General features: G+C 46.9%; 2 protein-coding genes across 8 annotated transcripts in view; both read right to left on the bottom strand.

Annotated features, from left to right (window-relative positions):
* The window catches only part of LOC309378648 (uncharacterized protein), a 113,767-nt gene that overhangs the window by 69,165 nt on the left and 27,863 nt on the right, over nucleotides 1-16,739 (bottom strand). The window lies entirely within an intron of this gene.
* Nucleotides 6,044-15,067, bottom strand: LOC309378690 (uncharacterized protein). 4 transcript variants are annotated; one of them, XM_081927248.1, is made up of 3 exons: nucleotides 15,015-15,067; nucleotides 13,817-13,989; nucleotides 6,044-11,349 (listed from the first exon to the last, which is right to left on the bottom strand). In XM_081927248.1, exon 3 carries the CDS (start codon nucleotides 11,224-11,226, stop codon nucleotides 9,916-9,918), a length of 1,311 nt encoding a protein of 436 aa, XP_081783374.1. In that variant the 5' UTR covers nucleotides 11,227-11,349; nucleotides 13,817-13,989; nucleotides 15,015-15,067; the 3' UTR covers nucleotides 6,044-9,915. The 4 variants fall into 4 exon arrangements, 3 of the variants coding, with proteins under 3 accessions (XP_081783374.1, XP_081783375.1, XP_081783373.1); XR_014172156.1 differs by lacking the exons at nucleotides 13,817-13,989; nucleotides 15,015-15,067 and having other exon boundaries at nucleotides 6,044-7,435; nucleotides 9,072-11,349; XM_081927249.1 differs by lacking the exons at nucleotides 13,817-13,989; nucleotides 15,015-15,067 and adding an exon at nucleotides 12,320-12,419.

Raw genomic sequence — 16,739 nt, 5'->3', positions numbered from 1 at the left:
CCTTTGAACGGAATCCATTTATTTTATCTGTACTTGTAAGCAGGTTTTCATTTCGGCCTTGCATTCGTGTGTTCAGTTCATTCAGATGATGAAATATATCTGCCAGGTATGCCAGCCTTGCACACCACTCATCACTTGCAAGCAGCTTTGCGTAATCTGACCTCTCATTTGTCAGAAACACTTTAAGTTCCTCCCGCAGCTCATACACACGAACCAAGACCTTGCCATGCGACAACCACCGGACCTCCGTATGAAACAGCAAGGTTTTATGCTTCGCTCCCATCTCCTCACACAAAGCTGCAAATATGCGACTTTTCACGGGTCGTGACTTTACAAAGTTTACCATGCGCACAACATCATCCAACACATGAACTAGGTCTGCTGGTAAAGTCTTGGCTACGAGGGCCTCACGGTGCAAAAAACAATGCGTAACGATCACATCTGGATTTCTTTCCTTCACTCTGCTTACAAAGCCTTTGGTGTGCCCGACCATGGCTGCAGCTCCATCGGTGCAGACACTTGTGCAGTTTTCCCACTTAAGTCCTCCTTGTTCAAGGTATTCTGATGTGACCCGAAAAATTTCTTCTCCTGTTGCTTTTTCTGGCAATGCCTTGCAGAAAAAGAATTTTTCTCTAATTGCATCACCATCAACAAAACGCACATTGGCCAAGAGTTGAGCATGTCCACTGATATCAGTAGACTCATCAAGTTGTAATGCAAATTTCTCACTGCTATGGATCTTTTCCAAAACCACACTTTCAATGTCTGCAGACATGTCATTAATACGTCTGGAAATTGTGTTGTTTGAGAGAGGGACTTTGGCTATTTCCTTAGCTGCTTCAGGTCCGAGCATCTCCTCTACAATAGCTTTGCAGGTGGGAAGTATTAATGTCTCTGCCACAGTGTGCGACTTTTTTGACTTGGCTATAAGTTCAGCAACGTGATAGCTAGCTTTAAGACCTCTTTCATTTACCTTTGAGGTTTGTCTCATGAAAGTTGCCTGTTTCTCCGTGTTTTCATGCAGGCGAACAAAATAGTCCGCATCTTGTTTTGAAGCGAAGGGTGTTTCGTTTGGAGATGGCGTTTAAGTTTGCTTGGGACCATAGCACTGTTAGCTAGCTTTTCACCACACACCACGCACAGTGGAGTTGGTTGGTTTGCATCTCTGGTGAAAGTAAATCCAAATGAAATATAGCTTTCGCTATATTGCCTTGTGCCAGAGAATTTGCTTGAGCTAACCATCTTTGCTTTCTTTTCATGCCCACTCATACTTGGGCTCTCATCTGGCTCCAAATTTTGTTCAGAGTCCAGTTCTTTTCTTTTCAAAAACTTTTCCATCACTGCAGTATCCGGCCATCCAATTGCCACTGACAAACGGATACAGACCCCTTTTTTTTACAGCACAGCTCGCACAAATGTACACGGAACACCCTTTTCGAATTAAAACACACAGTCTCACGAGAGCAAGGAGCAGCGATTTTATATTTTATGAAAAGAAGTCGCTAGTCCTCATGGTGACAGGGTGGAAAATATTTAAAAGCAGAACCACCTTGAGGAAGGTGGAGCCATATCACATCCCGACAGGAGGCCTAAATTGGTGGAACGCTCAGGCCCCGCCTATTCAAAGAGGACTATTAATTTGGAGAGCTGCTATCTTCCAAACTGTGAGACGACGTGGCAAAAGGGGAGCCCTGAATGGAACTTTGCGTTTTTGTCTCAACGCCGGTCTCGCGCTGCCGCTTCCCGCGCTCTCAAGGACCCGGGAGGAGGAAGGCGTGAAGGGAATCCCGAAGGCGCGAAAACCTCGCGCATGCGCAGGCCTTCCGCCTGCGACAGCCCAGTAGGCCAGCCGAAGCGAGCGGCGATGGGATGTGGGAGGGAGCTCGCTCGCCGCCCCGCGTGTGCTCGCCGCCGCCGCCGCGCCTCTCGCCGCCCGACTCGCCCGCCTCCCTCCCACGGCACACCAGGCAACGTCTCGCGGCACACTAGTGTGCCGCGGAACACCGGTTGGGAAACACTGGCTTAGTAGATGTTGCTTCTTCGAAGGGAGAGAGGCAAGAGAGAGATGGCTGCCCCTGCCCTGTACTTTTATCATTACCTGCACAGGTGAGGCCACGCCCACCTCTAGTCACATGCAGAGGAAGTCTGTCCCAGCCCAGAGGGAAACAGGAAGTTTACCTGCTGGCAGGACAAACATTCCTCCCCATGTCTAAACATGTACACTCTAGGAATGTTACAGATAGGTAGCCGTGTTGGTCTGCCATAGTCAAAACAAAATAAAAAAATAAATAAATTCCTTCCAGTAGCACCTTAAAGACCAACTAAGTTAGTTCTAGGTATGAGCTTTCGTGTGCATGCACACTTCTTCAGATACACTGAAACAGAAGTCACCAGACCCTTCTATATAGTGAGAAGGTGGGGAGGGGTATTACTCAGAAGGGTGGTGGGAATGGGTGATTGGCAGATAGCTGTAATGAGCCTGTCACCAGACCCTTCTATATAGTGAGAAGGTGGGGAGGGGTATTACTCAGAAGGGTGGTGGGAATGGGTGATTGGCAGATAGCTGTAATGAGCCTGTCACCAGACCCTTCTATATAGAGAGAAGGTGGGGAGGGGTATTAATCAGAAGGGTGGTGGGAATGGGTGATTGGCAGATAGCTGTGATGAGCCTGTCACCAGACCCTTCTATATAGTGAGAAGGTGGGGAGGGGTATTACTCAGAAGGGTGGTGGGAATAAGTGATGGGCAGATAGCTGTGATGAGCCTGTTGACGACTCTTAACGACTGCAATAGGTCTTACAGGAAAAAGCAAGGGGTGAGAAGGTGAAAAATGGCTTTGTCATGTATAATGAGATAAGAATCCAAGGTCTTTGTTCAGACCAGGTTTCTCCATGGTTTTAAGTTTGGTAATAAATTGCAATTCAGCAGCTCCTCTTTCCAGTCTATTTCTGAAATTCCTTTGTAGTAAAACAGCTACTTTGAGATCTTGTATAGAATGTCCTGGGAGATTGAAATGTTCTCCTACTGGTTTCTCTGTCTTGTGATTCCTGATGTCCGATTTATGTCCGTTTATTCTTTGGCGTAAGGTCTGGCCTGTTTGTCCAATATAGAGAGCTGAAGGAAGAGAGTCGTCAACAGGCTCATCACAGCTACCTGCCAATCACCCATTCCCACCACCCTTCTGAGTAATACCCCTCCCCACCTTCTCTCTAGGAATGTTGTAATTGACTGCTCTTGTGTTTCACATCCCACACCACCTACCACACAATTGTGCTCATTTCACACGCTAGCAAGGTTATGCTTATGAACAGCTTGGTAGGTTTCTGGAGGAAACATCGGCATTAGATCCATTTCAGTCCGGTTTCCGTCCTGGTTTTGGGACGGAGACGGCTCTGGTTGCCCTAACAGATGATCTCCGTAGACAACTGGATCGAGGCGGGTCAGGACTGCTGATCCTTTTAGATTTGTCAGCAGCCTTTGACATGGTCGATCATGATCTTCTGGACCACCACCTCACAGACGTGGGGATACAGGGCATAGCCCGTAACTGGTTGTGCTCTTTTATCTCTGGTCGGGGACAGAGGGTGGCACTAGGGAGGGAAATGTCGTCGCGCCACTCCTTGGTGTGTGGAGTGCCGCAGGGCGCAATTCTCTCCCCAATGCTTTTTAACATCTTTATGCGCCCCCTTGCCCACATTATCCGGAGCTTTGGGCTGGGCTGTCACCAATATGCTGATAACACTCAGCTCTATCTGCTGATGGATGGCCACACTGACTCGACCCCGAACACACTGACCAGATGTTTGGAAGCTGTGGCTGGATGGTTTTGTGGGAGCCGATTGAAACTAAATCCTTCGAAGACAGAGGTCCTATGGCTAGGTCGGGATGGCATGGGGATGAGGGACCAACTCCCTTCTCTTGCGGGGGCCCAATTAGTGCCATTGCCTTCCGTTAAGAGTTTGGGTGTAATCCTAGACACCTCCCTTTCCATGGAGGCGCAAGTTACAGCAACAGCCAAGGCGACATTTTTCCACCTTCGCCGCATCAAGCAGTTGGTCCCTTACCTTTCCCGCCCCGACCTGGCCACAGTGATCCATGCGACGGTCATCTCCAGGCTTGACTACTGTAATTCGCTCTATGCGGTGCTGCCCTTGAAGCTGTCCCAGAAACTCCAGAGGGTACAGAATGCTGCAGCGAGGCTCCTCACAGGGTCTCTGCCATGGGAGCATATTCACCCAGTGCTTTTCAAGCTGCACTGGCTCCCGGTGGAATACAGGGTCAGATTTAAGGTGCTAATTTTGACCTTTAAAGCCCTTCACGGCCTAGGACCCTCGTACCTATGGGACCGCCTCTCCTGGTATGCCCCACGGAGAGCCTCAAGGTCCATAAATAACAACACCCTAGTGGTCCCAGGCCCTAAGGAAGTTAGATTGGCTTCAACCAGAGCCAGGGCCTTTTCAACTCTGGCTCCGGCCTGGTGGAACGCTCTGCCTCATGAGACCAGGGCCCTGCAGGATCTGATTTCTTTCCGCAGGGCCTGTAAGACAGAGTTGTTCCGCCTGGCCTTTGGCTTGGAGCCAATTTGATTCCCTCCCTCTCTTTTCCCGCCCTTTCTTTTCCTTTTCCTCCTGCAATGAGGGTATATTTTAATGTTCCATTATTTTAATGTTGTATTTTATTTCTGTTTTTAAGTTGTAATCATTCATCTTGTTTTTATTATTGCTTGTAAGCCGCTCTGAGCCTGGCCTTGGCTGGGGAGGGCAGGGTATAAATAAAAAAAAAAATTATTATTAATTATTATTAAAATGCTACAAGGCAGGCTTAAGGAGTATGTGGACCGAGAACTTCCAGAAGTGCAAGCTGGATTTCGAAGGGACAAAGGAAGCAGAGACCAAATTGGAAACATGCGCTGGATTATGGGGAAAGCTAGAAAACATTTACTTCTGCTTCATTGACTATACAAAATCCTTTGACTGTGTCTACCACAGCAACCTATGGTGAGTTCTTAAAGAAATGGGAGTGCCTGATCACCTCATCTGTCTCCTGAGAAATCTCCACGTTGGACAAGAAGCTACAGTTTGAACTGGATATGGAACAACAAAATTGGGAAAGGAGGACGGTATATTGTCTCCCTGCTTATTTAAAGTAAATGCAGAATTCATCATGCAAAAGGCGGGACTGGATGAACTATGTAATAAAAAATTTAAGGTCTTATATATATAATAAATGCTCATAAATGTACCAAGCAAGCACATACATAGATATGTCGACCACATGTCTGGAGCAGCACAGGAAGACCGTCCTAAAACTATTTTGACTCCCAAACTGACCAAATGTTTACTCTGCAAGGAGGGAGCGGGTAGGGAACCTTCCCATTGTCTCAGGAATTGGGAAATCACCATCTCAAAGGAATGGCCAGACTACCAGGAAAGGGAATCAGATAAGGCATTATCAGATAACCTGGCAGGCAGGGAAAACGACAACATTCAAATTTCTGTTGCAGACCACCTTTTCTGTGATGCAGGTATGATGTTTGTGGGGGGTGGTCTGGGGTTACACCCCTTCTGTGATGTATGGAGGGGTGGTCTGGAGCTCCAGGGCAGGGAATTTAAAATGTCTATATAAAGGCAGGCACACCTTTGTTCTGGGTCCTCCTCCTTTTCTGCGTGTGAGGGGAGCACCCTGTTGCAAGAGATCAATAAAGATCAGGCTTACTAGATGCTTTGCTTCTCAATAGTCAATAGTCTCTGGTTGCCTCAGTTGTTTTTTTCCTACCGATGGAGAACCTACAAGGGACTCTATAAAGGGCTCTTGTGTCCCCCATAAGGGAAGAAGGGCAGCTTTTGTTTACAACAGATGGCACCCCAGATGGGACCTTCGGTTGGCTGGATTCTGGGGGCAAGGAAGGAATGGTGATCCAGCGCGCACCAGTCCATTTGCCAGGAGGAGCCACCAGTCCTCTAGTGACCCCAGGGTCTGAAAAGAACTGGAGTTCCAGTGGGGCTAACCAGAGGAAGCAACGCTTGATCAGGCCGGCCACAAATTTATTTATTTTTAACATAATCTTTATTAATTTAAACTACACACATATACAAAGAATTTACAATCTCATACTGCAAAAAAGACAATTAAGAAAAAACAATTAAGAAAAAAGGAAAGAAGAAAATACAGAAAAAGGAAAGAAGAAAAAGCAGATTTATGTGCATAAAAAAACTTAATCTTCTTAATTAAATAAAAAAGACTTCTGACAAAATGAGTCTTTCAATCATTCTCATGGTACTGTTTATACTGCCGTTGTTTTCCCTCACAGTTTTATATTCTTTAATATTGTCCCAGTCTACTCTACAAACAGCATTTGTTGTGTTTACAAGTATCACTCAAGTTCTGCTAATATGGTGTGGTTGGTACAATATGATCTATAATCCTCTTTTTTTAAAAAAAAAAAGATATTTATTGAGAATTTAGAATTACAAAGAAAAAAAGGAAAAGGAAAAAAGATAGACAAAAAAATTAAACTATACAAGTCAATAAAAAGAGAAGAAAAAAACAAAAAACAAAACACACAATACATCAAAACCAAAAACAAAAGCAAACAAAAAATTTAAAAACAAATCCAATATTCCCAAATCTTTATCTTTCGTTAACTTGTTTCATCGACCTCCTCACACCTCCCTTTTTTTATTCTAGTTATTAATTATCTCAGCAAATACTTTCCATCTTTTGCTATATTCTGTCATTAAATTACCTTAATTTATTTTAACCTTATCTTACCAAAAAAAGCCCTAAAGCTTAAAACTTATTTGTACATAATTCCTTATAGCATTTCTACTAAAGCCAAGTAGTTTCATTCCAACATTTTTTCTAACACTCATTATGATCTTCTATAATCCTCAAATATTTTCCATTCTCCAAATATTTTCTGGTTCAATACTCCTCTGACTCTTCCCATCAGTTTTGCTAGTTGTAAATATTCTAACATGAGTATATGGCTTCTCTTGGTGATGTCCACAAGGGTATTTTTGGCTCAAGTAGTCCTTTATATTTCTTCCAGATTTTATATCACAATTTCCTTATCACATGGCTCAAAAATCCCCTGTGGACCTTCACTTTTTTGTACATTAAAGAAGCGTGCCATCCAGACCGATTCTCGTGGCCTTCCAAATCTAACATGTCCGTATCTTTTAGTGTAATCCGGTCTTTTATCCAAACCAATCCTGCCGCCGCATGGTAGAATTCCAAATCTGGCAATGCAAAACCTCCTCTCTCCTTTTTATCTGTTAATAACTGGTGGTTAATTCTAGGTTTCTTTCCACTCCATATAAATCTAGACATTTCCCTTTTCCACTCCTTAAAACAATTCATTTCTCCTAAAATGGGTATTGTTTGGAATAAGAAAATCATTTTGGGTAGGATATTCATTTTCACAACCGAGACTCTTCCCCAGAGAGATGGAGTTTGGTCCAGGTTTCCATATATTTTTTTAAAAAAATTCTTTCCATACTTTACTAGAATCATCCTCATAGAAATTTAAACTTTTATTTGAAATCCAGATCCCAAGGTATTTAACCTTTTTTTAATTTCCAGGCCTGATTTTACTTGAAGTTCTTTTTTTTCTTCCATTGTGAGGCTCTTTGTCAGTAATTTAGTTTTTTGGTAGTTTATTTTCAGCCCCAGGCTGGCCATAAATTAATCTAGCAAAAGACCCCGGGATGGCCAGGAGCAGCGCATGCGGACGTGAGTCTAGGAATGGAGAAGATTGTGGGCGGGATTCTCTGAAACACCCAGCAACCCAGATTCTCATCCTTTGCTGTCTCTTTTGCTTACGGTCTTCACTCCCAGCCTTCCTGGCAAGAAGTAGCGAGGAGGGGGTGGGGAGAATGGGAGAATTGGGGTTCTGCAATTAGAGAGGCAATTAACTGGAAGGGGAGAACGCCAATCAAAGCTCTCATTCCCTGTCGGGGAACCTGAGATCTGAAACTTTTCCTTTTTCCCAAGGAAGACGCCCCAAGGCTGGTCCAATGGCCAGTTTGCATAGCAGGGGACTTGGGCTCGGTTTCCAATTTCTCTTTTTCTCGTAAATGCAGCTGCACTGGCAGCACCAAGATCCAGGAGGAAGTGACTGGTGCGTGTCAGAGCGCAAGGGCGTTTACAGCTCCTTTCCGTTCTCTCTGGAGCAACCGGATTTGGCACTGGGCTGCCAGGCGTCCAATGGAAAAGGACTCTTTTCCCTAGAGGCAGAAAAGTTTGCTGGGACCCCATGGTAAATAAAGGGAGGGAAAAGAACTTTGTAGAGTCCTTCGTAGAGAAGACATATGACTGTCAGGACAAGAAAGACCTGGGAAAAGGCTAGCGGGTTTTTGTTCTGGTTGAAAAATGGGATACCCACATTCTAAGAGTTCTAACTCCCAGACGCAAAGGCATGTGCTGGCGCAGCAGGAGGGGGAGTCTCCCTGGATGCTTCAGCAGCCGGCCTCCTCTGGGTCTCCAGGCCCCCTCCTCTCCTCCCTCTGAGCCTGAACTGCTCTCTGCCCCAGCTCTTCCTGCTCACCAAACCCTGTTTCCTCCTCAGCTTGCAACATCTCCCCTTCTGGTCTGCTCCATTTTCTCCCTCTTTCTACTCATTGTCATCCCACCACCAGTCCACAGGATCTGAGCCTTTTCCCCTTGTTGGTCCCCCAGCTGGTGCCTCCCCCCCTCACCAGCCAGTCCATGGCAACAACAGCAGCCACAGCACTGTGGTCCTCTGGTAGGAAAACTCCTGAGAAGCATGATTGAAGCAAAACTTCTGGGACCATCTTCCTCAAACCCCAGAATGAGCAGGAGCTCTGGGGTTGCCCCATGGGGTTCATGAATGAAGGTGGACCCCCCAGGAGACTTTCCTGGTACCTGCAGCCCCTCCTTCCCCCTCTTGAAATTAGGCTTGGGGGGAAATCTCCCATTCAATTTCAGTATTCCAAGTTTTCTTCAGAACGCGCAGGGCAGGAGGCAGCGATGAAGTTCTGGTGAAGAAGCAGTGCGTGGAGATCATGCGGTGGGGTGGGGACAGAGTTTGGTGTAAAAACCAAAGGTACTTTCATCTAAAATTATACTCACCATTGTGAGATGTTGCCCTATTTCATTATTATACAGTTTTACATATCAACACCAGAACTTCACATATACTTCATGTTTTTAGGAATGATTTCCAGCTGAGTTTATTGCTCAGAGTGGACTCTGAGAGGAAGACATCCCACACTCCATACATCTAAATGGGTTCTCCCATGTGAGAGTCCCTGGATGTTCCTTAAATAAAGGTAAAGGTAAACGGACCCCTGACCATTAGATCCAGTCAAGGAAAACTCTGGGGTTGCGGCGCTCATCTCGCTTTACTGGCCGAGGAAGCTGGCGTACAGGTTCCGGCTCATGTGGCCAGCATGACTAAGCCGCTGCTGGCGAACCAGAGCAGCGCACGGAAACGCTGTTTACCTTCCTGTCGGAGCAGTACCTATTTATCCACTTGCACTTTGACGTGCTTTCAAACTGCTAGGTCGGCAGGAACAGGGACCGAGCAACAGGAGCACACCCCGTTTTGGGGATTCAAACCACCGACCTTCTGATTGGCAAGTCCTAGGCTCTGTGGTTTAACCCACAGCGCCACCCGCGTCCCTGTTCCTTAAATGCTCCATTATAAAGAAGGCACTTTCTGCAGTCTTTTCATTTAAACTGCTTCTCCCCTCTGAGTTTGTTGATGGTATGACAGGTTTAAACTCTTAAAGTTCTTCCTGTCCATAAGTCTGTTGATTTTGAACTTCCACTAAGAGTGAATTTCTATCTACTTTCCTGATATTTACCGTATATGGTTTGTCTTTTGTGTGAGTCTGTTGACATAAATCAAGGGTTCCACTCTGACTGAAGCTCCTTCTACAGTCCATACCCTTAAATGATTTCTCCCATGTGTGTCCGTAGATGTCCTCTAAGCTTTCCACTCTGATTGAAGCTCTTTCCACACTCCATACATTTAAATGGTTTCTCCCCTGTGTGACTCCGTTGATGTTTTCTAAGGCTTCTACTAAAACTAAAGCTATTTCCACACTCGATACATTTAAATGGTTTCTCCCCTGTGTGAGTCCGTTGATGGTTCCTAAGGTCTCCACTCTGATTGAAGCTCTTTCCACACTCCATGCATTTAAATGGTTTCTCCCCTGTGTGAGTCCGTTGATGTGTTCTAAGGCTTCCATTTTCACTAAAGGTCTTTCCACACTCGATACATTTAAATGGTTTCTCCCCTGTGTGAGTCCGTTGATGTGTTCTAAGGCTTCCATTTTCACTAAAGGTCTTTCCACACTCGATACATTTAAATGGTTTCTCCCCTGTGTGAATCCGTAGATGATTTCTAAGGTCTCCACTCTGATTGAAGCTCTTTCCACACTCAATACATTTATATGGTTTCTCCCCTGTGTGAGTCCGTTGATGTGTTGTAAGGTTTCCACTAAAACTAAAGCTCTTTCCACACTCAATACATTGAAATGGTTTCTCCCCTGTATGAACCCGTAGATGATTTCTAAGGTATCCTCTGTTACTAAAGCTCTTTCCACACTCCATGCATTTAAATGGTTTCTCCCCTGTGTGAGTCCGTTGATGTCTTCTTAGGTTTCCATTATCACTAAAGCTCTTTCCACAATCAATGCATTTATATGGTTTCTCCCCTGTGTGAGTCCGTTCATGTGATCTAAGGTGTTCACTCTTACTGAAGTCCTTTCCACACTCCATGCATTTAAATGGTTTCTCCCCTGTGTGAGTCCGTTGATGTCTTCTTAGGTTTCCATTATCACTAAAGCTCTTTCCACAATCAATGCATTTAAATGGTTTCTCCCCTGTGTGAGTCCGTTGATGTGATCTAAGGCTTCCATTCTGACTGAAAACTTTTCCACACTCCATACATTCATATGGTTTCTCCCCTGTGTGAGTCCGTTCATGTGATCGCAGCTTTCCACTATCACTAAAGCTCTTTTCACACTCCATACATTTAAATGGTTTCTCCCCTGTGTGAGTCCGTTGATGTACATTGAGGTGTCCACTATGACTGAAGTTCTTCCCACACTCCCTGCACTTAAAACGTTTTCTCTCTCTGTGAGTCCGCTGGTGTGTTCTAAGTGTTGCATTGAAAGAGAAGCTCTTTCCGCACTCCATACCTTTAAATGGGTTCTTTCCTTTTTGTGTTCGTTGATGTGAACTATGTGTGCTCATTCAGTGAAGCATATTCCACATTTCACACATTTTAATGGCTATTCCTAATGAAACGAAAGGTGCCTTGTCCCCTGCAATTCTTTCTTCTCCATCACCTTTTTCAGAGTGGGCAGAAAGGAAATCCTGTTTAGGCTTCAGGAGAAAGAACAGACACAAAAAATGGATACATCAATCGCCATTAGCACCTTCTCCTATTTCAACATCTCCTACATTCTCCCATGTCCTCCCCATGTTCCCATTTCATTTTTTAGGAAATGAAAAGTGTCAAATGGATCAGGAAACTTTCATAATCCTCAATCATCTTTAATAACACAGCATGATCTTGGAATACCGTTGTCCTCTGAGAATGCCTTTCAAATCAAGTGGTTGCCCCCGTTTCCACCTCTACATCTTCATGAATCCCCTGCACAGTCCCGCTGACCTCAGGAGGTCCATATGGACCATTTTGGGAGACCCAGGCCTTCATCTCTTCCAGGGACTGTGGTCTGGGTCAGTCAGAGAACTAGTGACAAGGCTTGGTGCTTGGAATCAGCTGAATGGGTGCTCAGGGAAGCTCCTGTTCTTGGAGATGGAGCTCTGCCCTCATGCCTTGCATTGCATGGAGAGAGCAGGAGAAGCAGAAGGAAAGCAGCTGGCACATGGGAAACACCCACCCCAATGGTTCTTTATAATGATGATGTGCTGCCTGATCCTCTGCTTGTCTTCTGACAGAGGACTATCCTAATCTGGCACTGAAAAGCAGGATATTCAAGGCAAGGAGATAACTGTACTTAATGGTAGGTAGCCAGATAGTCCAATAGCACCTTAGAGACCAACTAAGTTTGTTTTAGGTATAAGCTTTCGTGTGCATGCACACTTCTTCATATAGTGAAGGGTAGTGGGAGATGGTAGTAGGAGTACCCTTCTGAGGAAAACCCCACCCCACCCTCCCACGATAAACAAGGGTCTGGTGACATCTGTGTCAGTGTATCTGATAAAGTGTGCATGCACACAAAAGCTTATACCTAAAAAAAACTTAGTTGGTCTCTAAGGTGCTATGGGAATAATTTGTAATTTTTTATTTCAACTGCGTCATACCAACACGGCTACGTACCTGAATCGAGATGTCATGGGGTGTTGGGGATAAGTAGTTCCTTTGGTGGGGGACATGTCCTGCACCTTCTGGGGTCATTTTTCCACCCTTCATGCCCACCCTGCACTCAGCTCTCACCTGTGGCTTCCAGAAGCTGTCAGCATGCAACAGGGGTTCAAGCAATGGCTTCAACCGGCCGGCTGAACCAGGTGAGGAAATCTGATGGGTCTCAAATCCTTGGGGGGCTGGGGAATTCTGCTGCACCTGAAGTCAAGCCCTGGTGGATGGAGAGGAGGAGAACAACCGTGAATCCCACAGTCCAGAAGGCAGATTCTGCCCGTGTGGAAGAGGAACGTGAAGGGCTGGTGGGGCACGTCCACCTGGAGGCTTGTTATCTAGTCCCAGGGTTACTCTGACATTGAATTATATATAAATTACAGTATTGAAATGCGCCTGCTCCCACTTCATATTCAGCTATTACTCTACTTTGTTTGTCTGTTTCTTACTTGAGTGCTGTTTTGGTATGCTAAATCAGGGTTTTACTGTGAGTTACATTTTTGCTATTTTTTGGATCCTGTTATGCTTATTTGTCTTCAGTACAGTCATACCTCATGTTACGTTTGCTTCAGGTTGTGCGTTTCTGTCTTGTGTCCCATGGCAACCCAGTTACTTTCGGGTTTTGCCGCTCGCGCATGTGCAGACGTGCAAAATGATGTCACATGCATTTGCAGCAGTGAATCGTGACCTGCACATGCGCAGACATGGTTTGTGTTCTGCGCATGTTGCGAATGGGCCTCCGGAACGGATCCCGTTCGCAACCAGAGGTACCACTGTAATAGATTTCTCAGTTGAATTACTTTTTTGCTGCCTTTGAGCATTTTTTGCTACTCTGCTAATTATGCGTGGAACTTGCTCTGGAGATCGTTATGGAGGAACAAGATCTGCAACCTTAAGCATAAATAGCCCCGGCCCTGTGGACCTGAAGGAGCGTCTCCACCCCCATCACTCAGTCTGGACAGGGAGGTCCTCCTCCGAGGGTCTTCTGCTGGTTCCCTTGCTGGCAGAAGTGAAGTTCCTGGGAACCAGAGGGCCTCCTGCCCCATGGAATGCCCTCCCTTCAGAGGGCAAGGAAATGGGCAACTCTCTGACATTTAGAAGACAGCTGCATTGGGGTGTTTTTAATGTTTGATGTTTTACTCTCTTTTTTATGTATTTTAAGCTCCCCGGAGTGGCTGGGGAAACCCAACGTGATGGGCGGGGGTTAAATACTGCAATTATTCTTATCATCCCCCTGAGCACGGCCTTGGCTGGGGAGGGTGGGGTATAAATAAAATTTTATTTTTATCATCATCATCATCATCTTGTGATTTTTTAAAGTTATTTTGGAATTCGTACTGCAATATCAGCTCACGAAATGTTATGGGTGGAGAAAATCACAGCGTTGCCGTAAAGGATAATCCCACCCACAAACTCTCATTCACATAGAGTCTGTAAATTTGGGGAGGTCACACACCTCACCGGTGCTAATACTGGCAGTCTTTGGCCTGTATAGGCACACCCTGTGTGTAGAGCCTCCAGCCACAGGTACTGTCTATCATGAAAATGGGTCCTTTGACTGGGAAGATTCATGCAATTGCTATCATCGGATGCTGAAGGATTGCATCTCAGCTTGTCAGTCACTCTGACATTGCCTAGAAAGAATAAGAGGAACAGAAATGCTTTTGAGGTGCAACTTCCATATCAATCCTGAGAGCCATTCCATGGACTCTGCACCTGTTTCTGATGACAGGTGTACATTATCCTCATCCTCAGTGAACCAGGCAGTGGAAAAGACACTTAAAAATGGAAGCCTGAGAGATAGGAAAAGGTTTCTGGCTGCTTCCCGGGTGGAATTGCGGAAACCAAGAGCCGCTTCTGAGAAGGACTCCCCCCTCCCCTCTTCCTGTCAGGATTTTCTCTCCTCTCCAGGGTGAACAGTGGTTGGACTTGGCAGAATTTCTGTGTCTGGACAGGGCAGGGGCTTATGGGGTGGGAAGAGGATGGAGCTTGAGGAAGGAAGGGGTGGGGGGACACAACCCCCCACTTTCCAGGGATCCCTCTCTGGTCGCCTTGAAGGGGTGGCCCATTCCTGGGTAGGAGGGAGAAGCCAAGGCGCCCCCTCTGGAGATTCCTCAAGGAAGCCACAATGGAGCGGTCTCCCCAAAGGCTGGTCTTCCTAGCTCTCCCCCCCCCCAATGCTGCTGGGATGCTCCCCTCCCTCCCCCCCACTTCCTCGACCCCCTGCCTCTCTCCCAGCCTCTCCCCTGCACCCGGAGGCCCCCTTGGCCCGGCCCAACCCTCGCCATGCGCGCCCCATCTTTCCATCCGGAGGGGCCACCCCAAGACGAGCAAGGGAGGGACGGGGGTGAGGTCTCTATCCAGGCGTCTGTAGCGCCCGTTAACTCTTTCAAGGCCTGACTCTCTTCCCGCGAACCCCACAGCGCCCCGGGGATGCCTACGTGGGGGAAACGGGTCAAGGAGGCCGTCGTGGGGACTCCCAGGGTGGGGGCCCCATATCCGCCCCTGCGAAGGCGCCTAGGGGGCGAAGGAAAGCCCCCTTCGCAGCACACGTGCAGGGATCCAGACCCTGCCGACGGGGCCCACGGAAGGCGCTTGGGGGAGCTGGCGGGGTCTCTGGGTCCTTTTCTCCCCCCTCCTTCCCCCGCGATCCCTTTACCTCTTAGTCCTCGATCCCGATTCTCCTTTCCTTCCCTGCAATATCCACGGGGGGTGTGTGTCCTCCCCTGCCTCCTTCCTCCCCTTTCCGAAAGCGCGCGCCCCTAGAGCTATGGAGCAGAGCAGCAATTCCGCGCAGAAGCTCCACTTGCGGGAAATGCAGGCAGTTTGGGAGGGGGGCTCACACCCCACATTTCCACAACAGAAGCAGACGTGCGAGGAGGAGGAGAAGGAAGAGGGGCAACATCTGGGGGCGGGATTTGGGGTAGCGCGGGAAGGGGTGAGAGAGTGATATGCTGGGAGGGAAGGGAAAGAAATGGGGGAAAGGGGAAGGTTCCCCCTCCCCTCCTCTTTCTGGGGATCAGGAGAGCGGGAGAGGGGCTGATCCCGGCAATCCAATTGCAAAGTGGAGTCCCTCACAAACAGTGTTTACATTGCAAATTTCTTCCCTCCCCCATCCCACGCCATGAACTTAGATCCGGCCACGTTTTAGGTATTGGTGCTGTTAACATCAGGAATGGGGGGGCGGTTAAACGACTCCCAAAAAACCCCAAGTCCCCAACGCAGCCTCTAAGTAAGGACAGGACAGTGACCGTGGACACAGGCACCTTCCATGCACAACAGCAAAGAGGCTAAGAAAAGCAGCCTATAAAATTGTAGCAAGAAGCGGATACCATGAATCGGACTGTTTCCTCCGACTACCCAATACTGTATAGAAAACTGAAGAAGCTTCAAATAATCGCCAACATTCAACGGTTTGACGGATTTCCTGGCTTCCAACGCCTAATGACTCCTCTGTGATTGGGGTCTCCAGGGCTCCCCCTGACTCCATAATCCCTTAGGAGGCAGGAGGCACATGCCCCAGGCAGAAATCCATCGGGATGGTGGGTTGAATTCTGATGCTTTCAAAGGAGAAGCCCATTAAAGCTTTGCAGCTAGGGGGATGGGTAAATACTATTATGGTTCTTTGGGCTGTATATTGTCTCCCTGCTTATTTGACTTATATGCAGAATTCATCATGCGAAAGGCTGGGCTGGATGAATCCCAAACCGGAATTAAGACTGCCGGAAGAAAAATCAGCAACCTCAGATATGCAGATGACACAATCTTGAGGGCAGAAAGTGAGGAGGAATTAAAGAACCTTTTAATGAAGGTGAAAGAGGAGAGCACAAAATATGGTCTGAAGTTCAACATCAAAAAAACGAAGATCATGGGCACTGGTCCCATCACCTCCTGGCAAATAGAAGGGGAAGAAATGGAGGCAGTGAGAGATTTTACGTTCTTGGGCTTCATGATCACTGCAGATGGTCATGAAATTAAAAGACGCCAGCTTCTTGAGAGAAAAGCAATGACGAACCTAGACAGCATCTTCAAAAGCAGAGACATCACCTTGCCGACAAAGGTCCGTATAGTTAAAGCTATGGTTTTCCCAGTAGTGATGTATGGAAGTGAGAGCTGGACCATGAAGAAGGCTGATCGCTGAAGAATTGATGGTTTTGAATTATGGTGCTGGAGGAGACTCTTGAGAGTCCCATGGACTGCAAGAAGATCAAACCTATCGATTCTGAAGGAAATCAGCCCTGAGTGCTCACTGGAAGGACAGATCCTGAAGCTGAGGCTCCAAGACTTTGGCCACTTCATGACAAGAGAAGACTCCCTGGAAAAGACCCTGATGTTGGGAAAGATGGAGGGCACAAGGAGAAGGGGACGACAGAGGACGAGATGG

Source organism: Podarcis melisellensis (assembly GCF_964234715.1).
Source record: "Podarcis melisellensis genome assembly, chromosome: 10".
Taxonomy (NCBI): Eukaryota; Metazoa; Chordata; class Lepidosauria; order Squamata; family Lacertidae; genus Podarcis; species Podarcis melisellensis.
This window is presented reverse-complemented; position numbering and strand designations above follow the sequence as displayed.